General features: G+C 48.0%; 1 protein-coding gene across 2 annotated transcripts; it reads left to right on the top strand.

Annotated features, from left to right (window-relative positions):
* The first annotated feature begins 6,343 nt into the window (after positions 1-6,343).
* Positions 6,344-17,558, top strand: Spaca6 (sperm acrosome associated 6). Of its 2 annotated transcripts, XM_051207856.1 has the most exons (8): positions 6,344-6,576; positions 7,251-7,328; positions 14,807-14,875; positions 15,327-15,350; positions 15,966-16,043; positions 16,122-16,231; positions 16,574-16,730; positions 16,803-17,558. In XM_051207856.1, the coding sequence occupies exons 1-8, from the start codon at positions 6,369-6,371 to the stop codon at positions 17,015-17,017; spliced, it is 939 nt and encodes a 312-aa protein (XP_051063813.1). In that variant the 5' UTR covers positions 6,344-6,368; the 3' UTR covers positions 17,018-17,558. The 2 variants fall into 2 exon arrangements, with proteins under 2 accessions (XP_051063813.1, XP_051063812.1); XM_051207855.1 differs by lacking the exon at positions 14,807-14,875 and having other exon boundaries at positions 6,362-6,576.
* The last annotated feature ends 8,552 nt before the right edge of the window (positions 17,559-26,110 follow it).

The raw sequence follows: 26,110 nt of genomic DNA, 5'->3' as shown, positions 1-26,110 counted from the left end.
CCACTGTTACCGGATCTCAGGCAAATATTTCCCTACAGGTTAGGGGGTGAGTGGGCTGGGTCGGCTGAAAGGGGTAAGTAAAGTCAAGTGGCATGTGAACAGAGTACCTGGTACGTGTATATGCAAATGTCATAATGAATTCCATTAGTTAGTACACCAAAAGGCTAAAGACACAGGAGGGGCTGCTGAAATGGTCCAGTATTGGAGGTCCAGATATTGAGGAGCAAGATGTGACTCAGAGATAGACTATGACCTCAAAGACGGTGCTCAAAGTCGGTGAGCTCACAGGAAGTGTTCACATCTTGAAATAAAGAGTGTGTGTGCAGAATATATTTAATCCTTAGTCATACACATTTATGACAAAGTTTAATTTACAGTTTAGGTACAGTAAGAAAGAAAACCCCAGGAAGCTGAAGCAGGAGAACTGTGATAAGTTGAGGCTAGCCTAGACAATGTAGTTAGACTGTATTTTAAAACAAAGGAAATAAGAGGGGCTCGAGGTACACAGCTCAATACTTAAGAACATGTATTGCTCTTGAAGACAACTGGTGTTCATTTCCTAGCACCCCATCCTGAGTGGTTCGCAGCTGCCTGTCACTCAAGATCCAGGATATCTGACGCCCTCTCCTGGTGTCTATAGGCACCTGTACACACAAGTATCTTAGCCAAAGTGAGTTTCAGACCATAGTGAGATCCTATCTAAAAACAAAACCCAACAACTATTAGGAGGGGCTGGGGGCGGCAGAACTGTGGCCTAACATGTCTGACTTTCTGTATTCAATTCCCAGTAGTGGAAAAAAAATAACCATAGAATATTAAAAAAAAAAAGTCCTGCTCTCTTGTTTGGCCTCATAAATTATAAAATAATGTTTTATATTATAGGATATATAACACAGTTAATTATATAATAATTAAGATTAAAGACTGAATAAACAGTCATTAACAGGATTGGGTATGCGGGAACCTCCAGGGTATGCTGTTAAAACAGGTGGTCCTACCTGAGGAGAAAAATGACAGCGCACCACAGGCATACAAAATTCCCTTTGTACCCCTCGAATGTCCTTAGGTTCTAATAGGCTGCTCACAATATTCTTGTCCATATTCTCTGGCCTCTCCTGTCTCTCCTGGTTCGTACCGCCAGCATCTTCATAACTCTTTGCCTCTTCTTGCCTGGCAGCCCACCAGCCCACCAGTCCCCAAAAGCTGCTCACATTCTCCTCTCCACTCCTTCCTCCTTGGTCCTGGTCCCTATCCAGCAGAGGGGAGGCGTCCTTCTCCATCTTTTTCTCACCAGCTCACCCAGGCCCCAGAAAGGTCTGACAATCAGCTCTGACCCACACCTTGCTCTTGCTCAAAATGCTTCAGGGCTCCTAGTTAGCCTCAGGCAACTTCGTTCTGAGCTTGGCCTTGAACACGTTCAGAACTGCCCGCCCACTCACCCTATCCTCTGCTGCGCTTCGTGGCTCTGGGCCCCTAATCACACTGGACTGCTTTGTTACCTGCTCCGCTATCACCCTGGTTCCTGCCTTTGGGCCTTTGCCTAAACTGTGCCCTTGGCCTGGACCTCCGTTACTGCTGCCCTCAACAATTCAGGTCTAAGTTCTGATTCTCTGAGGTTGCACCAGCAACCACGCCTTCTTGGCGGGTCATCTGCTGACTGCTGTAGGGTGGGTTTCCATCCGCCGCCCCACCCACCCCCTATCTCCTGAGTCTCCAGTCTCGACACCCCCTACCTCACCCCACCCCCGTCACACTCCATCACTCTGGAATGGGACATTCTGCCGCTGGGTGTGCTTCCTTCATCAGACCGTGAGCTCAGTGTGCAAGGGTAGATTCGGGGGTCTCATTCACCTTTGAGTTCTAGTGCCAGGGAGGGGAGAAACACTGCGCTGGAGAAGGGGGGCGGTGGGCTGGGAGAGCCGAAAGGGGTGGGTGGGAATGCAGCCCCTGGTTGGGAAAGGTGCACAGAGGAGAGAGAGAAAACACCCAGCCAGAAAGGGAGAAAAACAGAAAATGCAAGAGCCGTCGCTAGGAAAAAAAAAAAAAAAAGGTGGGGGGTGAAAATACGGAGACAGGCAAAGGCAGAAAGGGAAGACAGAAGGGAGGCCAGAAAAAAAGAATAGCTGGGGGGGGGGGTGGAGAAGAGGGAGGAGGCCGAGAGGCACGAAGGGAGGTGAGATGGAGGGAACCGAGGGGTAGAAAGCTGCAGAGACTGAGCGGGCACTAGCCGAGGAGGAGGAGGGAGGGAGGGAGCCTACCTCCACTGCCTCCCGGCCTCTCTTTTGTCCCTTCCCTTCTCCCTGCGTCATGCTCCCCTAGCCCGGCCTCCCCTCCCGCTCCCTCCTCCGCCCCGCTCCTCCTCCCTAGGGCTGGATGGAATTTTTTCCCCTGGACCGGGGCCAGCTACAGGGCAGGGGGGTGGGGGGGAAGCCTGGCCGGACTGGGCTGGGCGGTGGGGAGGGGCTGGGCAGGGGCCCCCCGGGGAGGGGGCCGGTCCCAGGCCACGCTGCCCGCGGGGTCTAGGGCGGGGGAGCCCGGGCGCGCAGTGCCGGGAGGAGGCACCGGCCGGAGGCAGCAGGCGACTGGGGGCGGAGGATGGCGGGGCTGGCGGGAGGAAGGGGAGAGGCTGCGGGCGGCAGAGGGAGAGGATGGAGAACCTGGGGCTGGAGGGGGACACTGGGTCCCCTCGACGCTGGAGCCGCGGAGCGGTGAGTCTGCGGAACCGGAGGGGGATGGAACCTGGGCCGGACTCCACGGTCCCCAAGGGAGGAGGCAGCCAGCCTGGGCCTGGATTTCTGGGTTCTGACTTGGATGGCAGAGAAGTGGTGGTGGTGGTTGGGGGTGGGGAGGTGAGCTGGGAGTCCGAACTCCTCTGTCTTTGATGGAGGGGACTGGAGGTCTACGTTCAGGGTTCCCGGGCTATCGAAGCTGCGAGGGTCTCTGAGATTCTAAAGGAAGGATGTAGGATCCTAGAGTGTAAGGGACTGGGGACCAGATACCGGAGGCCGCAGGGGAGGTGGAAGAAGGCTGTCTGTCTGGCTTTGGAGGTGCCTCCGGCTGCCCAAGGGTTAACGTCTGGCTGGAAGGGAGGGGGAGGGGCAGAGATGGGGCTGCGGGGCTTTGCGGGGTCAAGGGTGAGCTGTGTGAGTGGGAGGGTGCCAGAAGGAGGGGGAGGTTGTCTGGGCTGCCAGACGGGCCCGGGTCAGCGCCCGGGGCAAGGGATGTCTGGTAGTGGAGAGGCCCAGCGTCCAGGTTTCCTCCGGGGACCCAGGATTCCACGCCTCAGCCCCCTCCTCCCTCAGAGCCCACCATCCAGCCCCTTACCAAAATTCCACAATCCGAAACGCTAGCTGAGGTCTGCCCAGGACCCAGGAGTCTGGGCCACCCAGCTGCTTCTTGCCACCACCTCCTGCCTAGACGCATAGGCCACCCCCATCTCCTCCCCTTCATAACCTAAGAGTCGGGGGCCCCTTAGCTGCCACGGCTTGGCGGGGGGAGGTCGGGCGCTCCTTACCCGGAACCACGAGTCCCCCCCATCCCTTCTTAGCCCCAGCTGGAGTTCAGCCCTCCAGGGGTTAAGAAGGCGGGGCCAGTTGGTTGCTATGGTGCCAGACTGTTTGGGTCTGCTCTCTGACCCTTGGGGGCTCCCTAGGGTCTGCAAAGAGGGGGAGGGGACCCAGGCCCTGGGGGAAAGTCCAGCGCCTACCGGTTCCCCAAAGCAAGCCTGTGAACCCAAGGGAGATGCACCCACGCCTGGGGCAGTGACCTTGAACCAGTCCGGAGCCTTCTCTCTGAGCCTCAGTTTCCCCTCGGAGGAAAAACTTGCTGGGTGCGAGAGAGATGCTCTGGTCTGGAGAATCTTTTAAGATTCTTGCTTCCCCGCTTCCCTCACCCCCCTCCTCAGGCCCCAGGCAGCCCCAGGGCATGCTGGGAACCCAGGCCTGGGCTCTGGGCCAGGTTGGTTGGGGGGGGGCTCCTCCCTTCCCCTTCCTCCCCACCTTGGCCTGACTGTCGCCCCGCCTGAGGGTCTGGGAGGTTGGGAAGGAGGGAAAGGAGGGCTTGTGCTGGGGCCCGAAGACCCATCCTAGGCCCCCGCCTCCCGCTTTGCTTCTCCGCCCCCTTCCCGCCTCTCCTCCCCCCTCCTCAGCAGGTCGCTACCCCGGCCCAGGGCCCCTTCTCGACCCACCCCCACTCCACCCCCAGCTCCAGACCTGGCTCTGAGCAGCCAAGGGGAGGGAGGGAGAGAGGGAAGGAGAAAAAGAGAGAGAGGGTGGGGGAGGGGAGGGAGGAGAGAGAAGGAGACCTGGGAGGGAAGGAGAGAGAAGGCTGGAAGATGAGAGGAGGGTGGAGGCTAGACTGAATAGCGGGGAGGAAAAAGGAGAGGGAGACCGAAAGAAATTAAGAGAAAATGAGAGACAAAGCCAGGGAAGAAGGGGGCCAAAGAACACACTGAAAAAGAGGGAGACTCTTGAGAGATAGATATAGAAGATAGAGAAGGTTGAGGAAGAGGAGAGGTGAACGTAGAGAGAGGGTCAGCCAGAACAGAGACAAGAGTGAGGACCAGTAAGTATGTCAAGAGAGCCTAGACAAGGAAGATACAAACTGAGAAAGCGAGAAACGAGAAAAGGCAGGGTAAGGGAGAAACAAACAAACAAAACAAAACAAAAACGGGCGGAGAGAAAGAAAGAAGATGGACATGGAACCTGGGAGCCCCAGAGGACCAGTTCTGAGCTCTGAGCCTCGGGATGGGTGCAGATCCTCAGAGCTTCTCCCACCTGCAGCCATCTAACTTTGGCCAAGTGCTTTCCTCTCTAGGGGCTCAGGGGTGCAGGCAGCAGCCTCATCCCTGAGTTGGGAGGAGTCTAGGAGGTGGCCCTGGTCGGTGTCATCACTCCTGGATTTTTATAGCTGTCACCCTAAAGGTTGAGAGTGGGGGAAAGGTAGAAGGGAGCATTCTTCGGAGAGGGTAATGAGTATTTCTGATACCCAGAAACCCTCATGCTCAGACTTGGGGTCTGAAATCTTGGGTTTTCAGGAGGGGGGTCAGATTACCAAGACAAATGAGGCCCCCTCCTTTCTGCACTCCAAAAGCCAGATCTCTTCCCTGGCTGTGGGCCTCTGAGGGAAATGCCTGTGGTTGGACCCAGGGTCTGTGGGGGCGGGGGGGGAGGGGGAGATAGACTGGTGAGTCTGAGGTAAGAGTGCTAGGGACTGGACCCCTGGGTCTGATAGAGAACTGGGCTCTTGGGTGTGGAGCACTGCATCTGAGGGAGGAAGGATTGGGACCTGAACCCCTAAGTCTGAGGTAGGAGTTCTGAAGCCAGTACACCCCCCCCCACCAGGGTCTGAGGAGGCCTGGAATCTGGATCCCTGGATTTGAAGGAGGGGGGCTGGGACATAGATTGTGGGAGAAGGGCTGGGACTGAATTCCTGGGTTCCTTGGGGAGGAGGGGGCCGGGGGCCCGGACTCCTGGGTCCTGGCACCCACCCGTAGAACCGACCTTGCGGGGCCTTCGCCGCACACAAGCTCGTGTCTGTGGGTCCGTGTCGGGGGCTCACCATCGCGGCTGGGACCTCCCCGGCCCTCCCCACCCTCCCTACTTCTCCTGGTCCCCCCATCATTCCATCTGTCAATCTGCACACCTGCCGCGCCCCCCGGGCTGAGGTAGGAGGTTGTATAGTTGAGGAAGACACCCGAGGAGATCACTATACGGCCTCCTAGCTTTCCCCAGGCTGCGCCCTGCACGGAAAGGGGCCGGCGGGGACCCCAGGTCCACACCACTGCCCCAGAGTTTCTGGGAGGAGCTGGGTGCCTTCTCTATGCACACCCTGTGCCCTACCTAGCCCTTTTCTTTGCAGTCTCTCTGCCATCAGATTTCCTTGTTTTCCATCCCTCTTACCCCACTGTCTTTGGGGTTTTCTCCACGCTTCCATTTCTCTAGAACTGTGAATCTATCTCTGTGACATTGTGGGCTCTGGGCCTCTCGATAATCCCTCCAAGTTTCTCTGTGGTCTTTGCCCGGTTTCTGTCTTCTGGGGCTCAGTGTATCTCTCATTTCCCTGCTCCAACTCTGGGGGAAAGGGCTTTTCTGGTCCACCATAGCTACATTGCCGGCCTCTGGGTCCCTGAGACCCTTTAACCTGTGAGGATGTCCAGGGTCACAGGTGAGGTTCTTGGGAGCCTGGCGCCTGGCTCAGCCACAAATGTAGGGATTGCAGGTGAACCCCGACAATCTTCCTCTAGGGTGAAGCCTGACACTTGGCAACCTGAAAGACAAATCTCCGATCTTAGGCAACTGCCCCCTCCCTTCCCCATAGTGACCTCACAAAGGTTGCTAGCGTCTCCTCAGACCCAGAGATCCTCTGTGATGGCCCTTGTTGCCCTAGTGGGGAGCATCATCCTGTTGTTCCCGCTGATCTTCAGGGCGTCCACGTGGGCATGTCTCCTCTGCTTCACCACCTACGAGGAACGCCTCCATCTCTGCCAGATGTTTGTGGACACAGAGGGCCCCAAGCTGAGCCAGTGTAAAGATGCTCTCACAACTGCCTTTGAGGGTCTCTCAGACACGGAAATCAGTGAGGAGACAGACCCTCGTCCCTGAACCAGGGCCTTGGGGAGGGGCAGGAGAAACCTTGAGCGACTCAGAGAAGAAAAGCTGAGTACAGGATCATGGCAGAGACACAGGGAAGAAAGACAGGTGGAAACAATGGAAGAAAAACACCTTCAGAGAGGAGTGGAGATAGAGACTAGAGACAGTGCCTCCTCAGAGAGCTGCTAAGGCCACTGAAGGCCTTGACAGGATTACAAGGAAGAGATGAAAATTAGAATGAGGAGTATTGCTTGAAGAGAGGAGAGTATGGACGGGAAACACAGATGAATGGGGTGATCAGAGACCCAGAGTAAGGGAGAAAGGGACTGATGGGGTGTGGGGGCAGGGACCTAGAGAGTCAAGAAAGACACCGATGAGGATGGAATAGACTGAGAGGAAGTAAAAGATCCAGGGTGGTGTGACAGAGACAGGCCTAGAGAGATAAGGAGAAACTAGAGAGAAGGAGGGACAGATACCCAGATTAGGGGTTAGGGTTGATGACAAAAAAACACAGAAAGTATTATTTCTCCAGAGAGCGCACAGGGACCCTGGGGTGGGGTGGGGGATGGACACTTTCAGCCATGAATCAGACGTAGAAAGTACCCTGGCACCAGATATGTACCACTGTGCTTCCTTAGCATGCTTCTCATCCACCCTCAGACTATGATGAGAGAAGCCACCTGCATGATGCATTTACACAGATGATCTTCTCCCTCCAGGAGGTGGCTGCAACTCAGGGTGAGTGTTTTATGGAATTTGGCTTCGGCTTCCCCCCAACTCTTCACTCACTACCCCGCCCCCCATCTCCTTGCCCTATGTGAAGGCATAAAGCGATCCCCCTGGTTGGAGGGAGTGATAATGGAAGCCTGTGTGAAGTAGGTTATTTGTTGGGGAACGTGCAGAAGCAAGTGAAGTCGAAGATGGTAAGAAACCGAGGGAGGCATAGAAGCCAGAGTCTGAAGCCCTGGGGTTCTAGTCCATGTGACCTATCTGTGGTTCTGGGTGTGTTCCTGCCTCACCTGGTCACCACTTAACTCACCTATAAGGTAAAACATTTCTCATCTCCTAGGGTGAGATGTTCTCCCAGTCAGAGCTCACTGGGAGGAAATGTTTCTTTTTGAGATAGGTGTTAGGGAGGACACAATCCCTTAGGGCAAAGCACTCATATATTTCTCATGGCTAACAGAGACAGGTAGCCATTCATGGGACAGACTCCTTGCTTGAGCCATTTGGGAAGAGCATGTCCATGTAGCTGTGTGGGATCAACCTTAAGGCGTGGGACATGTAAACATGATTAGCAATATTCATGCCAGATCACCCCAGCCACAGAGCACACAGTCCTCTCATGCAGCGTGTATTGCAGCATGAGAACTCATTTTTGCGTGTTGGAAGATAAATTGGCCATTCCCAGGATCTGGGAGTTTAAGACTCCTCCCCACACACCCCCCCCCCAATCATGGAGAGGATTTTCTGTGTGTCCCTAATCCCAAAGAAAAACTTGAGGGACCTGAAAGATGGAAGGAAATGCAGGGTTCTGGGTGATGCCTTCTGGTCTTATCTGGGCTTGTCTCCTTTTTGGAAATTTGGAAAAGGCTACCAAGTGCAGATCCGGGAGTAGACGATATTTCTAGTGTTCGACAGAGACTTGGGGGAGGGTGGAGGCTGGGGTTAGAGGGGAGGTAGCCTATGACACAGATCTGAGACCACAGAGAAGGGGAAGGACTAGGAAATATTAAAGTGGTCCCGGATCTGGTGGTTTGTTCCAGAGAAGGGAAAGAGCTGGGGTTATAGGCGTGCCTTCACCTGGGGTCTTACTTCTTAGGAGTGACATCAGTTAAGATGGGGAGCAGGGAGGCAAGAACTGGACTGGGCACAGATGATTAGGGTAATTACACAATAACCATGAAGGGATGTTGGTGACATGCACAAGACATCCAGACACCTGGATGTTAGGGAGACTTACGAGGATGTCCTGAGGGATCTGGAGAACCACAGAGTGATATAGGCAGGTTGGAGGGACTTCTGCTCTGGGTGTAGACAGACTTTCTGGGACCCCACAGAGGGAGAGAATGGAGACTGGGAGAAACTGGACCAGTAAATTCCTCAGACAGAGGCTTATGGAATATTCCAGAACCACCTGTGGGGTCAGAGCTGGACCAAAACTGCAGGTGTCCTGCCCTAGAGGTGCTTGCAATTAAGGGCAGAGCATAGACAATAAACAGCCAATAAAATGTGAGGCTGAGGGTGTGTCTCGGGGGCGCAGAGAACCTGTTTAGAATACACCAGTGAGGCTCTAGGTTCATGGCTTCGCAATAAAGCTCTCACTTAGAAGCCAGCAGTGCAGGGCTGGGGCTATGTCTAAGCTGTAGAGTATTTGCCTAGAGGTGCTATGTCTCCTGCACTGTCATTTATGCTAATTATTATCCTAAGGGATGTTCAGCCCTGTGAGATGGAGTTTCAATGCCCTATCTTCCAGGGAAAGTTAGCACTGAGCTGGGCTTGAAAACATGTAGTCAGAATTAATGATGACTGTGCATTGAATGAACCAGACTAGTGCTGTTTCTTGGGGATCACACGGGTGATAATGCCTCTATATATACAGCATAAGTTTATAATATGAGTATAGGTTGCATATCTTTAGTCCAATAATCTGTTTCTAAACTGGATGTGATTTGTCACTCCTTTGACATTAAGTAATCTCCATTCAGATTAAGTAGAGGGGTCAAGAGTTGAGGGAACCTTGGACTACAGAGTGAAAAAAAAAAAAAAAATTAAAGGTTAGAGGTGTAGCTCAGTTGGTAGAATGCTTGCCCATTAAGCATGAAGTCATGGGCTTTATCCACAGCCCCTAGTATACTTCTTGCTTGGTTACACTCATCTGTGATCTCAGTGGAGGCAGGAGGATCATCCTTGATTACTTTGTGAGTTTGAAGCCAGCCCAAGCTACAAGAGACCCTGACTAAAGGAAAATAAAGGCTCACACAATGCTAGTATTTGGGAGGCTGAGGCAGTAGGATTGAAGGAGCCTAGGTTACATAGACTGTCTCAAAACAAAATAAAACAGTGACATATATGTTTTCTTTACCTGTGTGGATGTGTGTGTATATAAAATGTTCCAAAATCCAAATCCTTTTTGAATGTCAACTTAGTTCCACATAACATCACATGACAGGTCACAGGTAAAACTCAGGCCCGCTCAAAATATTGTGTGAACTCAACCTTCAGACTGTGTGTAGAACATTATGAACCAAGTAAATTTCCATTTTTACTTTTTATTTATGTGGATGAATGTTTGCCTATATGTATGTCTGTGTACCATGTTCATGTTTGGTGTGTGAAGAGACCAGAAAAACAATTTCAGATCCACTGGAGTTGTAGTTACTGGTGGTTTTGAGCACCATGTGGGTATTGGCTGGGAACTGAAACCAGGTCCTCTGTCAAAGAAGCAATTGCTTAGTCATGTTTCCAGCTCCTGTTTTTATTTTTTATCATGTATATGTCCAAGAGTGTACTGGAGACTAGGATTACTCTGGATTATGGGAGACCCTGATTCAACGAACAAGGTGTGTGTGTGGGGGCAGCTAGAGATAGTTCAGTGGTTAAGTGTTTGCTGTGCAAGCATGAGAAATACAGTTTGAGTCCCAAAAGCACTGAACTAAGTGTTGCCATGTCCTTAGACACTTACAACCCCACATCCAAAGTAAATGAAGAAAGGGGGTTTGATGGGGCTTGCTGGCTTCCAACCTTCCTGAGAACACATTAATCTGGCTTCCAGCCTACCTGAGGACACATTAATTGTAGCATCAGAGAGATCCTGCCTCACAGCAAAGGCCAGGGTGTTATATGAGGACACTTGATGCTGCATTCTGACTTCCGTGGGTAAGAACAGATGCATGTCCTGCAGGTTTATGAACACACTCACACAGACACGCAGGTAAATAAATCTTTTGTAAAATGCTGCATGAATAGTTCAGTATGGAGGCCCAAATTTACAAGTCACTGTGTGACCTTGACTTTTACTATATTTATCCTTTTTGTTTGCTTTAAGGGACGGTCTCACTACATAGCCCAGGCTAGCCTTGATCTCATGATCTTCCTCGGTCCCCAGAAGCCTGTGCTATCAGATCCAACTTCCCTAACCTCTTCGCACCTCTGTTAACCCATCTCAGGTTTGGAGGGGATAGAAGTAGATGATACTCTGTGTAGCCAGAAGCACTCAGACTCAAGGCTTATGGGCACTCCAAAGCAAGCCACAGAACAGCTGAGAATGAAAAAGTTTCCATCTCCCATGGCACTCAGTGCTGGCCACACAGGTCTTTGTGGTAGACACTGCCACCACTGCTGTTTTATGCATGGGGAAACCGAGGACAAGAGAATGGTCACCTGACCAAGCTCACATATGGAGGTGGGCTTGTGATCTGTGTATAGATATACCTCAGTGTGAAACAGGTGTCCTCATAGCTGTACAGACATGCCAGGATGAAATCCCAGTGTCAGAGCTCCTAACACATGCCCCTCACCAGCTGCAGCAGTCTTTATACAATTGTGGTTCAGTTGACCTAATCCGTGTTCCATTTACCCTGTTTAGGATATTTCCCTCTACCCCTGACCCCATGTGTACTAGATATATAAGCCTATACCACCCCTGCCTACCTCACAGGTCTCTGTGGTGCACCTGATCCATCCCACCCACTCACAGCCTCCCGTGAGTCATTGCTTTGGCGCTGAGCCTCTCCATGAGGGCTCCACTCTGAACATATCCTCCTTACAGCATCACACACTCCTGCTCTCATGGTTAAAAGGATGATCCCAGATTTTTCATTTTGAGGTAGTTTCTTGGCTTTGGTGCTTCTTTCCTTGTAGACAGCAATGTGCCATTCTTATTTAGCTAATACCTTTACTTCTTTAACAGTTTCATACACACATATATTCTGGTCATCACCCTCATTGCTGTGACAGAATACAAGACAATCACCTTAATGAAAAGGTTTATTCTGGCTCATTGTTTAGAGTATAGTCTAGATGTTCTCAACCTGTGGGTCTTGACCTCTCTGGGACCCTTTCACAAGGGTCGCCTAAGACATTGGAAAACACTGATGTTTACATCCCAATTCATAGCAGTAGCAAAATTACAGTTATGAGGTAGCAACAAAAATAATTTTATGATTGGGGTCACCACAAATGAGCCTCTGGAATATTGTGACAGGAAGTTAAAACAGCAATGTGGGGTGGCTGATCTCATTGCATACACAGTTGGGAAGCAGGAAGAGATGACTGTTAGTTTTCATCTTGCCTTTTTATTCACTCTGCTACCCCAGCCCATGATTTAGTACCAGCTTCATACAGGATGGATCTTCCCTTCACCCCCAACAGGACCAGAGGTTTGTTCCCATGTTGATTCTAAATCCTATGAAACTGACCAAAAAAAAAAAAAAAAGATGAACTATCATACTTTGTGTCTAAGGAGTGCACAAATGACATCATTTTAACCTCTTTAAGAAAATTGTCTCCAAATACTGTGGCAGTCTTCCACACTTCACTGGGGATTAATATTTCACATATGAAAGGGGTGCAGGTGGACACTGCCATAGCCATTTCCACCATAAGGCCCACCTACCTTGTTTCTAGTCTCTGGAGAGCTCCCCCTCATGGTCTGGATGGTTCTATGGTGGTGAAAATCAAGTACTCAGAACATAAGAGCAGAGGGGTAGAAATAAATGGTGGCTGGGACTGGGAAGTGCTCTATTCAAAGGGAGTGGTGTGGGGGTCATTGAACTCCTGCTAATTACTGCCTTAGGTACTGTGGCCTATGTTTTATATTGTAACTTTGTACTTTTTTTTTTTTTTTAAGATGCTAAGCACTGGGCAGTGGAGAGGCACACTTTTAATCCCAGCACTAAAGAGAGGCAGAGGCAGGCAGATCTCTGAGTGTGGGGCCAACCTGGTCTTCAAAGTGAGTTATAGGATAGCCAGGGCTACACAGTGAAATCCTGTCCAAAAAAAAAAAAAAAAAAAAAAAAGATGCTAATTATTTTTGTGATCTCAGTTTTTGACAATCAATTCATTTAGTTATTTATTTTTCTTTTTGGTTACTTGAGACAGGGTGTCTGTGTGTAACAGCCCTGGCTGTCCTTGTGCTAGTTCTGTAGACCAAACTGTCCTTGAACTCCCAGAGATATGCTTGCCTTTGTCTTCTGAGTGCTGGGATCAAAGGCATGTTTGACCACTGTCCAGCTTCATTTGGTTATTTTTTAAAATTTATTTTATTTTTAATTATTTGGATAAAGGGGCTGTGTTGGTACATGTGAGTGCCACGCAGGAGCCTTTGACGACCTGAAGCAGTAGATGCAGAAGCTGATGCCCTGAAGTTGGAGTTACAGGTGGTTGTGAAACTGCCGTCGTGCTTGCTAGGTCTTCTGCAAGGCATTAGCTTAACTGCAAAGCCATCTCTTCAGCACCCCCCTTCTTTTATTTTTAAGAGATAACAAGATTTGTGGTTTTTTTGAGACAGGGTTTCTCTGTGTAGCCTTGGCTGTCCTGGAACTCACCCTGTAGACCAGGCTGGCTTTGAACTCATAGAGATCCTTCTGCCTCCAAATTTCTGGGATTAAAGGCATGCAACACTATTTCCTGACTGAGATATCAAACTTTTGTATACTTGTCCCCAAATTATATATCAGCAACCTGTTCATATATAGAAAAAGAAACAAGCCAGCAGTCATGGTGCACACCTTTAATCCCAATGCTTGGCAGGCAGAAGCAGATGGATTTCGAAGTTCAAGGCCTGCCTGGTCTACAAAGTGAGTTCCAGGACAGCCAGGGCTAAACAGAGAAACCCTGGCAACAAAACAAAAACAAAGAAGAAGAAGAAAAACAAAGAAGAGAAAAAGAAACACTTTCCTGTCTGGTTTTTATCACATCCAGGTGATGGCATTTGGGTCTAAGGCCACTTAACTGCTGGTGACCTACAGTTCCTCCTGGACCCTAAAATTCACTGACATATACTTACTGGGCTGTTTTGTAAGACTTGGGGCCCTTTTGTGGGTTCTGAGGGTTTAAGAGGTAGATGCTTGGGGAACATTGAGAAGAGAGAGTGGAAAGATTAAGAATCAGAGGTTGGGGGGACTAGATAAATCGGTGTGTTCTGGAAATGACAAAACCAATGTACTCCTGAATTCATAGCAGCTGTAGCTGCCTGCACAAGATCTAGTTGTTCAGCATTCCAGTGCTGTGGGGGAGGGGCTCACAAACCTCCATCCAAAACTGATAGGGAGGAGAGAGAGCCAGTTAGTTATCTTCAAGGGTACATAAAGTCCCTGATAGGATGGTAGGTTCAATGTGCTCCAGTAGATGGTCAGCACAGATTGGACTGAATGAATTATATTTGCAAAAAAAAAAAAAAAAAAAAAAGACATGAAGAAGGTTAGGAGGAGTAGGAAGTATATGGTTCTGGAAGAAGATAGGGAAGGGGAGGGGAATGAATATAATACAATGCATGCATGCATGTATGAAACTCTCAACAAAAAAAAATATTAATTAAAAGAATACCAAAAAGGAGCCGAGTGTGGTTATGTGTGCCTTTAATCCCAACACTGGAGAGGCAGAAGTAGGCAGGTCTCTGAATTCAAGGCTACATAGAGATAGAGAGGCCTAGGCTAGCCTGGAACACAGTGAGCCACTGTCTTAAACCAAAATGCCATAAAGATGGACTTAAGCTGTTATCAAATGTAAATATCTAACTTATAAGAAGCATCTAATTTGCATACACAGCCTCTATTTTGCATATGTGTAATTGCAAACTAGTGGGGAATTTTAGTATGGATTTGGGGTAATCAAAGATGGTAAGATATACAGAATGATGGAGATATGTGCAAAAAATGTTTGTAAACAAATTAAGGGTGCTACTCGTAACATGAAAATTGGAAGTGGACAAGAGGTCTGCATCAGAGAAAGGAAACAGCCAACATTGTAGGGCATGGTAAACCCTCCAGAAGACTTGATCATTGTCCTCCCCTTCCCACTGAGATTTAAGTGTAGAGTGCTGTCAGGAGGCAGAAGGAGCACCTTGTAGAAGTTTGCCAGCCATCCCTTTGGACCTGTAGGAGGCAGGAACACAGCATGTACTTACTACCGGACAGACCGCAAGTCCTGACTACTATGCAGGGTTAGGGTTAGGGAAGGTTCTCTTAGTGCAAACACCCTACTTCATCCTCCAGGGTCCTTTAAGGCCGCCTTCCCCAGTGCTGCAGCAAAAATGAAGAGGACCATAAAACAGCTTAAAAAAGGTAAACCAGCCTCCAGTTCTGCCCCCTGCAGACACACAATACACCACACACAATTACTTACACACTGAATCCAGACTAAACCTTGGGGCCAGAGGATTTCCTATCCAAGGACTGATCATATGACAGTAGGTCTGCATCAAAGGCATCCTCTGTAGTTGGTGCTTCTCTAACTGGGCCTACTAGTGAGGTGCTGACTCCTTGAAGGACTGCCTGAGATCTACTCCCCTCCCTGTTTCGATTCTCATAGTTAGCTGCAGGCAGGCCTTAAACACACTTGGCCTAGCTTCACCCCCTGAATGAAGTGCTATGAACCTGGCCCTGGCCCTTAGGAACAATGTGCTCTGTTCTCCAAAGGAGAGGGTTCCCTGCCTGTAATACCTTCTGGAGGAGCTTTAGGTAGTAGGTCTCTGTGTCAACTACCTGGGTCCTAATGCTTCCTTTCTCTCCACAGTCCAGGACTGCATCCCTCCTTGTGGTAAGGAATTAGACCCAAACTTAAAAAGTCAGTGGAAGCTGGGTTGGAAACACGGAACTTAGGGTGGAGAAAATGACTGGGCCTTAGATACAAAGGAAGCCATTAGGAAAGCACATAAACTAGAGGTCTAGGCGGGAAGATCACACATCCAAGGCCAGCCTGGGCTACATAGAGTTCTAGGCCATGCTGGGCAACTTAGGGGAACCAGTTTCAAAACAAAATCTAAAAAGAGCTCTGAAGATACAGAGCAATGGAACACTTGCCTAGAATCTCCCAGTCAGGGACTGGGGGAGAGGGGGTGCGGGGGAGGCGTGCCTCTGGTAAATTCCCAGCCTAGACTCTTCCAGAGGGGCTGGGAGTGTGTCTCAGTAATAGGGAGCTTGGCAAGCATGCACAAATTCCTAGGTTCCATTACCAATGGCTATAACACACACACGCAACATATATGTTGTAGAAAACTGGCTTTACAAGCCAGCAGGTGATCCAGGTGCCAACTGGACATGGTTATCTAAATAGTTCAGAAAAGGCGGGGTCGATCTTCTACCCTGAGGGTCCCCGTAGATTAAACAGGGTCCGGAGAATTGGACTGGAGACGCTTCTGGTCTCGGCTCACAGGCGTCCAGGAGGTCACTAGGCGTTTCTACTGCTGGGGTTGCTTTTCCACAATCTGCGACCTCCCTCTGGACTGTCCAGGTGAGGGGCCTGCGCTGGGATGCCAGGGAAGGGGCGGGGCTTGTGCAAGCCTCCCAGAATCACCTTTCCTCCCTCCAGTTCGGGATGTAACGGTGAAGCGAGGGGACCAGGCTTTGTTTTCTTGTGTCGTGGGCTTCCAGTTGCCAGAATCAGAGATCACTTATTCCTGGAAATTCGCGGGAGGAGGTGTGAGTCCGGACAGGGCCAGCTGGAGGGCTTAAGGGGTGGGTTTTGCTCCAGGAAAGGAGGAGGCTAAGTTCAGACTAATTCACATTGGGTTTAGTGCAAGAGGAGGATCGGGAACCTGGAGAAAGACTGAGGTTAAATATATGGAAGATCAGTGCTTGGATGTGCGTTATGAGTCAGGCTTTAAGGAATGCCGGAAAGGGTTGCTTAGGGCAGCCCAAAGAGTCAGAGGCTTGCGAGTTGAGTCAGGGCCAGAGGAGGTGGCGTGCACTGGGCGGGGTTTGCCGTTCTGGGTAAGTCCGGGTGCTTTTGAGCTCCTCAGCCTCACCCTGGCTATCTCGCAGCTCCGAACTCAGGACGTGTCCTACTTCCGTGATGTACCAGGAGCCCACGGGTACCTGGCGCGGATTCGGCCAGTGCAACCCACGCATCGCGGGACCTTCTCCTGCGTGATTCTGCACGACCAGCGTCCCCTGGCTCGGCTCTACTTCTATCTGAACGGTGCGGGAGGGGCGAGGATGTGAGGTGGGGCCGAGGGCAGGCCTCTGCCCTCTAACGTGCGCGCCCCGGCAGTGACCGGCCCTCCTCCGCCTGGGGAGACTGAGCTCCAGGTCACGTTCCGGGAAGTGATGCATTGGACGCCGCGGGAGGCGGAAATGATCGAGCCCTGGAGGCCCAGCCTACGCGAACTGCTTGCCAGGCCCCGGGCTCTGACGCTTGGCAACCTGTTCCTGCTCGCAGCAATCGCTGCACTCTTGTCTGCTAGTGTCACTGTGCTAGTATGGTGAGTGCCAGCTTCCACCTTCCCCTCCCCCAGCACCCTTTGTCCACACCGCAGGCCTCCGCCCCCGACCCGATCCAGGAGTCCATTCAGGCTCCATCGGTCCTCCAACCCCAGACCCCACCCTCCTTCCTCACTCGTACTAAGGTCTTCTCTCAGACTCAGGAATCCAGTTCCTAGATTGCCTTCCTCAGACTCGGTACTACCCTCCAGTCTTCCTTCATATGTAACATAGCTCCCACCCTCTAGGACCTAGGAGGCCTAACCCTTTTTTTGTCAAATCCAGGAGTGGAAGTCCTAGCCCTCCTTGCTCACGCTGAGAAATCCAGGTCTCTGTCCTTATGTCTCATAACCTAGTTTTGGCCCTGACATCAGGCCTCCCTCCCTTGCATTATGAAACCCAAATGTGTTTCTATCACTGGGCCCTCCAACAGCACACACTCCTTTGTTTTCCCAGGGTGTTTTTTCAATGGTACTTAAGCGGCAACTAACAAGGGTGTCTGCCCAGATTTGACATTCATCCTTGAAATAAAGAATATATTTCAGTTCTGGATTTTCTTTCTCTCTTTTTATTTATTGTTTGTTTGTTATTTATTTTGATGAGGTCATTGCTCACCTAGGGAGGAAGACAGAATACTCCCCAAGTGCATGGACCCATAGTGACAGGATACAAGCTATCAGTTTAGGGAGCTCTTTGTTGAGGCCTTTGGCCACCAGCTCAGACCCTTCTCTGTTCTGTAGCAGATTCCTTGACATTTCCATCTGTAGAAAATACTCTCGGAGTACTATATGGTACACCACACAAAAGAAAAACACTTTATTGGCTTTCTCCCTTTCAGAAACAGAACCCATAGTCTTCAAGCAGTTCAGTGCAGAAAACATTGGGACTACACCCCTAGCCTCTCACTGGGGCATTCTAAGCAGGAACTCTACTACTGAGCAATACCCCAGACACTCACTGGAATATTTTAGATAGGACTCTACCACTAAATTACCTCCCCAGCCCCTGCTGCTAGGCAGTGGCTCTAGCAGTAGTCCTTACCTCCAGCCCCATACAGTGAATTCTAGACAGGTACTGTACAGGTGAGCTACATGCCTAGTCTGGTTTCTGGGGTGGGGTAATTTGTGTACATGCATGTGATGTGGAGGCCAGAGATCAACCTCAAGTGTCATTCCTCAGACATGATCTGAGGAATGTTTTAGGTGTTTTGGTGACAGGGTTTCTCAATGGCTAGGACTTGTCTGATTAGACTAGCTGGCCAGCAAGGCCCAAGGATCAACATGCCACCACCTCACCGGCCCCAGAATTACAACTGCGTGCTTTTTACACCCAGGTTCTGGGGATGGACTCAGATCCCCTACTAGTTCCCAATCTAGTATTTGTAAGTGTATCACAGTAGGTTACTTCTTTGCCCTAAACTCATCCATAGCTTCTGTTCTCACTGGAATCAAATCTAATTCTTTGTTATAACTTCCAAAGCTTGACACATTCTGTCCCTTATTGGTTGTTATGGTAAAGCTTGAGGGGGGAATCTTGTGTAGGGGACCTTGGCAGATTTTATGGCAGGCGAAGATGATGGAGGCAGGGGACAGACATGCCGGGCAGTCAGAGCTTAGTGAGTTTTATTAGAAAGGGGAGGGAGGAGGAAGGAAAGAGACAATAGGTAAAAAGACAGACAGAGGACAGAAGAGAAGAGGGAGACAGGACAAGCCCTGTCTGCCCCTCCCCCCCCAACAGAGGGAAAGAGAACAAAAGTGGGTGGTAGTCTTTCTTATAAAGGGGTCCTTTGCACCTGCATGCAAACTATGCATACATGGAACCCTGGTCTGACCAGGGCACTGCCTTAGTGCATTCTGTAAGGTGGCAGGGAAGGCCAGCATTATGCCTGAATCCTTACATTACCTAGTTGTGTCTGCCACACAAGGAAGAGAGCTTACCAACCTGTCCTGCAGTTTCCCTTTCTCCCTGTGGTGTCAATTATGATTTTGCATGTTTCCTATTTACAATGATGTGTTTCTTCCCTCCCTCCATCCTCATCACCTCCTTTCCTCTGCCACCCCTTACTCATTTCTACCGATAGGAGTCCAGTAAGTGCTCATAACAACCATCCAAAGCCAGCACTGTTTTATCATGCAGGCTTTATCTCTTGTCATGTCTTCTTTGTTACTTTTCAGCTCAGGTGGCTTCAGCTTTGGTCCACTGATCTTTGAGAGCTCTTTCCCATGTCTGAATGCTCTTCCTCCATCTTGAAATGACTACCCTTTGAACTTCATGAACTCACTTCCTGCCCCTTTGTACAGGCTCCACAATTTTTTTTTCTTACTAGATCCTGCTCCTGATGTAGTTCGTGTTGTCCCATGTACCCTCCTTCCATGTTCCATGTAAGCATGATAGACAGCTAGTTTTTGAGATTAAGTCTCCTGCACCCAAGAATCACCTAAAACTCAGATAATCTGGAACTTTTGATCCTCCTGCCTCCACCTCCCAAGTGCACTGAGACCAGTGTGCACTGCTGGTCCCAGTTTTATGCAGTGTTGGAGGCAGAATGGGGTGCTTTGTGCCTGTTAGGTATTTACTATGATAATATATATATATATATATATATATATATATATATATATATATATTCCTAGCCCTAGACATGATTAATTATTAAGCACTTTCCAGCTTTGTTTCCTTTTCCAGTGATCATAGCAAAGGCTGAGTCTTTTCATGTTCTGAATATGGCATACTTAGTCTTGCTAGTGACAAGCCCCTATCTCACTAGTATCCTTTCTTCTATCAACTGTTCTTTCTTTTGTTTTTTGAGTGTCCTCTATGCACATGTATGTGGATGCATGGTTCATGTAGAGAGCAGTGATTGGTATCAGGTGTCTTCCTCAATTGATATCCACTTTATAATTTGAGACGGAGTGTCTTACTGGATCCAGGTCTTTTGGATTAGGCCAGACAGTCCTGTCAGGACTTCTCAGGCTGCTGGCTCTACCTCCACAGAGCTGGGATTACCTGTACCAATATTCCTAGTTGGTGGATATCTGGGTTCAGGTCACTCGAAGCACTGAATGAGCCATTATGTCCTGGGCAGTAAACAAGAAATTAAGTGAAGCACTTAATGTTTGTGAGGGAAAGATAAGGGAGAGTTTTGGAATACCATGTGAGGAACAGTAGCAGTCGGCTCCAGAGACAGTCTGACTGGGAAGCTGACATTTCAGGAAGGACTGGAAAGTGCAAGCTGTGTAAATGTTTGTGAGCAGTAGTTCCAAGTATGTAGGAGGGACTGAAGCATAGTTTTAGGAAATGAACATACTGTGAGGGCAGAGAGCATGGAGGGAGAGGGATAGGCGGGGCAGGTTGTGTAGGATATTTCCCATTGCAAGATTTCAGTTTTCCTTTGCCTTGAGTTGCGAACAATTTCTGAATGTATTAGTTAATATTCGGTTGCTATGATAAAGCATGAACAAAAAAGCGACTTATAGAAGAGTTCATTTTAGCTTGTGGTTCCAAAGGGATAGGCCATAATGACCAGAAGATATAGGCAGCAGGCAGCTGAGAGATCACATATTAATGCAAGAGGAAGCCAAGGGAGCCAACTGGAAGAGGGGTAAGGCAGCTAGCTATATGTTCAAGAAGGCCATCCACAGTGGCATGCATCCTCCAGCTAGGCTTCACCCTATAAAGTTCCATAACCTCCTACAAACAGCACCACCAACAGAATAAGGGACACAATGTGTGAACTTATGGGGGACATTTCTCATTGGAATCACCACACCCAGCCGTGGAAGGTCATACACTACACAGCTAGTTCACCAGTTACTTTCCTGTTTCTATAATCACAGTACCCAACATAAACAAGAAAGGGATCTTTGATTATGGCTCCTGGTTTCAGATCTGTTATGTTTTGGCAGTGTCAAGGAGCTCCATCCAAGGCAGTAAGAGTGTGTGAGAACAGGTTTGTGGCCTGCCAGCAAGAAGAGAGTTACAGGAATCTGGGTTGTGACTAACAAACCTTCAGAGGCTATCTCGACCTATTCTGGTGGGTCACAGATCCTCCATAACCTTTCCAAACCTCATAAAAGGGTCCATAACCTTCCCAAATGATGTGATCTACCAGGGACCAAACAACACAAGCCTATGGATGGTCTCAGAGGTGACACTTTGGGCTGCTGTAGGGGTCAGGTAAAAACCAGAGATCTGGGACAAAGGTGAAGGGAGGGTAACTCCCAGTGTAAGAGTTAATTTCAGTTGGGCATTGGTTTCAGCCTTTAGTCCCAGCACTCAGGAGGCAGAGGCAGGCAAATCTCTGTGAGTTCGAGGCCAGCCTGGTCTACAGAGCTAGTTCCAGGACAGGCTCCAAAGCAATACAGAGAAACCCTGTCTCAAAAGTAAAAATTAAAAAGAGTTACGTTTCTGTTGCTGTGATAAAATACTAGGACCAAAAGCAACCTAAGGGAGGTTTTTTTTTTGGCATATGGTACCGGACTGATTGACAGTCCCTCATGGTGGGGAAAGCCTGGTAGTGGGCAGGGGGAGGCATGAAGATGGGAAAAGGAAGTGGCTGATCATAGCTCCATCTACACATAGACAGTGCAGAGACAATAAAAGGTAGAGTGGGATGAGAGCCACTCAAAGCCTGATCCGAGTGATACACTTAAGATTCCATAACCTCCCCAAACAGCACAAATTGGGGATTACATGTTCAAATACACAGGGACATATCTCACTTAAACCATAACTCCATTCTATCCAGAAGGTGAATCCAACAGCATCTGCAGGCAGATGTGAATGCAGGATCTAAGAGACAAGAAGACATCAAGGAAAAGATAACAGTGTTCTTTGTAATGGACTTGACCTAATCCTGTTCTGTCCACAGCTGAAGCACCAGCTGCCTACACTCTGTGAATCACTTGAAAGGGATAAGTCTTGCTGAATATATTTACAGCTAGAGGTAACTATAATTAGTATAGTCCTTGCTCGGGGCTTTTTTTTTTTTTTTTTTAATTTTAATGTCTGCATGTGTGAAATACAATGGTGTGTTCCTGTCTGTGGAAACCAGAGATGGATGCTGGGCATCTCCCTCCAATCACTCCACCTTGATAGTATTTTTGAGGCAGAGTTTCTGATTGAACCTGGAACTCACCCACTTAACTAGACTTACTGGCCTCCAGGTATCCCCACCTATCTCTACCTCCCCAAACCTGGAATTGCAGACATGCACTACTGCACCCAGGTTTTTATGTAAGTTACAGGACAGGGACTGTGGTCTTTGTGTTTGTGCAACAAGCACAAACTGAGACACCTTTCTAACATTATTATGTTTTGTTGACAGAGTCTCATTTTGTATCAAAGCTGTCATGGTATTCAGGATTTTCTTTCTTCAGTCTCCCAAATACTGGGAGAATCTGTATGTGACACCATACTCATTATCTAGATATTCTTAACCTTTTTGTATTGTATTGTTTTGTTTTGGACACAGCATCTCCATGTCTAACCTAGACTGGCCTGGAACCTTGGGTCTTATCTCTGTTCCCAAAGTGCTTGCATTATAGGTATGTGCCAGCATGTCTATCCCTTCTGGGTAGCCTTTAAAAAAATTTTTTTAATGAATTATTTATTTCTATAGAGGCTAAAGTACAACCTACAGGGTTGGATTCTCCTACTTTGTAGGTACCAGGGGTTGAGGTCAGGTTGCCAGACTTGGTAGTAAGAAAACTACTACACACGCCAGTGGTTCTCAACCTATAGGTTGTGACCCCTTCAGAGTTGAATGACCTTTTCATAGGGGTCACGTATCAGTTATCCTGCATATCAGATATTTACATTACCGTTCATCACAGTAGAAAACTTACAGTTATAAAGTAGCAATGAAATAATTTGATTGTTAGATGTCACAACAGCATGGAAAACTGTATTAAAGGGTTGTAGCATTAGGAAGTTAAAGGGTTACAGTATTAGGAACCTCTGCAATGGGCAACCAATGTGTTGGCTTGGAGCCCCTTGTGATCTTACCTATATCTCTTTCCTTTTGAATTGCTAGCTTACATGGTAAATGGGATTTGTGACTGAATCAGTGATGGAGGAAAGAGCTGTAGTGGTTACTCTGATTGGCAACATGGCTCTTGAATCTGTGATCCAGGGAGCTTGAATGATGCCATTGTGTTTGTTGAGACAGGGAAGAAAGTTTGGAGTTGGGTGTGAGATTCCAGTTAACTATTAGGTGGAATCTCGGAGGTTGTTTGATACACTAGTCTGGAATTTAGACAATATTTAGTAATTCTGTCTCTACGTGGAAGAGTGTAATTAGGATTCTTAGAACCATAATGCTAAGTATGAAGCAGGACCATGTGTAGACAGATGAGAAAAGTGGTTCTCTAATGGCTGCATCGAAAGGAACCAGAAGAAAAGCTTTGAAACATTTGTATGTTTATATTGACTGACAGTATGAGTATTTTACTATGCAAATGGGCGTGCTTGCCCATTCATGCATGTGGAGTCTAAGAGAGAGAGAGTCTCATGTGTCCTTGTCTATCTTTCTTTCTATTTTGAGGCTGAGTTTCAGCCTGAATGTGGAGCTTGTGCTTTCTGGGCTAGTTTGGACAAAGAGAGCCTAGAAGTCCTGGTCCTCCCACCTCCATGTGCTAGGATCAGAGGTTTGCACTGACATTTGTAGTTTAAACAGTGTTGTGTCAAACTCAGCTTCACGCATGCTCGGAAGTACTGAAGCAGCTAAGAACCAGCCCAGAACCAGAACAAAACAAACAAACCGAGGGGCAGAGATTGTGGAGACTCCTGTTTCTTCCTGACAGCCAAGCGGAGAAAACATTCCTTGTCAGGTTATGATGGCACGTGCCTTGAATCCTAGCACTCAGGGAAGCTAAAGCAGAGGCAGGTGGATCTCTGAGCTCCAGGCCAGCCAGAACTTCTTAGTGAGACCCTGTCTCAGAAACAGACAAAAAAGAAATCAAATAAAAAAGAACAGAAACAAAAACCAGCTCCCTCAGTGATTTTAGCAATGGTGATATCATGAATGAACTTAATGACCAATTTTGTGGAATGGGGAAGAGGTGAGGAGTGAGTGCTAGTCATGTGATTGGCTTAGATTTTTTTTTCCTTTTTTTTAAACAATGGTAATCAACATTAGTCATTAGGAAAGTGGAAATCAAAACCACAAAAAGAAACCAAACCACAGTCTCAAGGATAGATTGTAATTAAAGCAGGATATAATAAGTTTGGCAAGGGGTAGGGAGATCAAAAACTTTATCACATTTACTATCAATGAAGTAAAATGGAGTAGTCTTTGTGGAAAAGTCTGCCATTTCCTCCCAGAATTAGGGTCTGGAAAGTTGTTCTGGTGAGCCAAAGACTTGCAGTGGAATGTGAGGACCTGAGTTTGGATCCTCAGAGCCCATGTATAATGGCACAAACTATTGAGCTTCTGTAATCCCAACTCTCCTATGATGATAGAGTCAGGAAAATCCTTGTGGGACACCCAGGCTGGCAGATGCAGTGTCGAATTGGAGACCCTACCTCAAAGAAGATGGAAAACAAGGACTGGATGGTCAGGTAACATGTCCTTTTACCTCCACCTTGTATGCATGCACACAGACACCTACACGAGTATACACACAAAGATAACACAAAATTAAAGAAATGGCTGAGGCTGTAGATGTGGCTGAGTTAGTGGAGAAATTGCCTAGCATGTTCAAAGCTCCTGCTTCCATCCCTGGAACTCCATGAACACAACATGTTGGTTTGTGTCTATAATTCCAGAACCCAGGAGATAAAGGGTAGAGAACCAGAAGCTCAAGCCTTGCCAAGTTTGAGGCTAACCTGTGTTCTATGAGAGCCTGTCTCAAAATAATTAAAAAGTTATAAAAATAATTATTTTTTTAAAATTAAGCAAGTTATTATATATACTAAAATAAATTATTTTAAAATAATTTTTAATTAAAAGTTATTATTAAAAAGATCTATAAGACCTAGCAATTCTTTTCCTAGGTGTATACTTAAGAATTAAAGTTCACACAAAGAAACCCACCAAGGAATATCATAGTCCCAAGTTGGAGACAACCTAAATATCTGCCTGTTGATAATAGGGTAGATAAAAATGGTTTGTGTTCTGTAATCATATATTGCTTAACAATAAAAGTAATGACTCAGAGATCCAATGGATTGAGTAAGCGTTGAAAGTGTTATGCTAAATCAAGTCATAAAAGGTCACAGACTGCCTGCTTCCATTTATAGGGTCTATCTAGAAGAAGTAAATTCACAGACAGAAGATGCCTGGCCGCCTTCAGTGTGTATGTGAGGGGCAGTGGAATGAGGCATGACCACCTGTGGATATGGAATCCCCTGTGGATAGATGAAAATACAAAGTTAGATAACGACTGTGGATGCCCAATGATCAAGTTACTAAAATCAATGTTTTTTTTTTTTTTTTTTATAGACTGTTGGCTGTCCAGGAGTGGCACGGTAGTTTAGGAAGAAACATATATCATGAGTGTCTTAGAAGAAGTCTGGTGGTGGTGGTGCATGTGTTTAATTCTAGTACCTGGGAGGCAGAGGCAGAGGCAGGTGGATCGCAGTTCAAGGATAGCCTGGTCTACAAAGAAAGTTCCACAACAGCAGGACTGTTAGCAGAGAAACCCTGTCATGAACCACCCCTCCAAAAAAAAAAAAAAAAAAAAAAAAAAAGTCTTAGGTTTTTGAGACAAGATTTCGAGTAGGCAGGGTGGCCTTGAACTCCCGGTGTATCAGATCATGATGTTTAGTTTTGATTGTCCACTTGACACATAGAATCACTTGGGTTCCAGTGGCCTTTAGGGATGACTGTGGGTGATTTTTTTAACTGGGTTAACAGAAGTGGGATGACTCTTCCTGAATGTAGGCAGCACCATTTTATGGGCTGGGCCCTGAACTGCTTGACAAGGAGACCTTGTGCTGAGCCAGCAGGTGTGTGTTAATCCATTGCTCTTGACTGTGTATGTGATGTGACTAGATGCTTCAAGTTCCTGCTGGTTTGACTTCCCCTGCATAGTGGACAGTGGCCTGGGATTAGCCAAATAAACCTTTTCTTCCTTGCTCCTTTTGTTGGGATATTTT

Source organism: Phodopus roborovskii, unplaced genomic scaffold (assembly GCF_943737965.1).
Source record: "Phodopus roborovskii unplaced genomic scaffold, PHOROB, whole genome shotgun sequence".
Taxonomy (NCBI): domain Eukaryota; kingdom Metazoa; phylum Chordata; class Mammalia; order Rodentia; family Cricetidae; genus Phodopus; species Phodopus roborovskii.
This window is presented reverse-complemented; position numbering and strand designations above follow the sequence as displayed.

What these genes read in the sequence shown, in the direction of transcription:
- Spaca6 (XM_051207856.1), top strand. Translation starts at nt 6,369, where the DNA reads ATGGCCCTTGTTGCCCTAGTGGGGAGCATCATCCTGTTGTTCCCGCTG. An exon ending in GGAGGTGGCTGCAACTCAGG is followed by an intron (nt 7,329 to 14,806) that starts GTGAGTGTTTTA and finishes TTCATCCTCCAG; the next exon opens with GGTCCTTTAAGGCCGCCTTC. An exon ending in GGAAATTCGCGGGAGGAGGT is followed by an intron (nt 16,232 to 16,573) that starts GTGAGTCCGGAC and finishes GCTATCTCGCAG; the next exon opens with CTCCGAACTCAGGACGTGTC.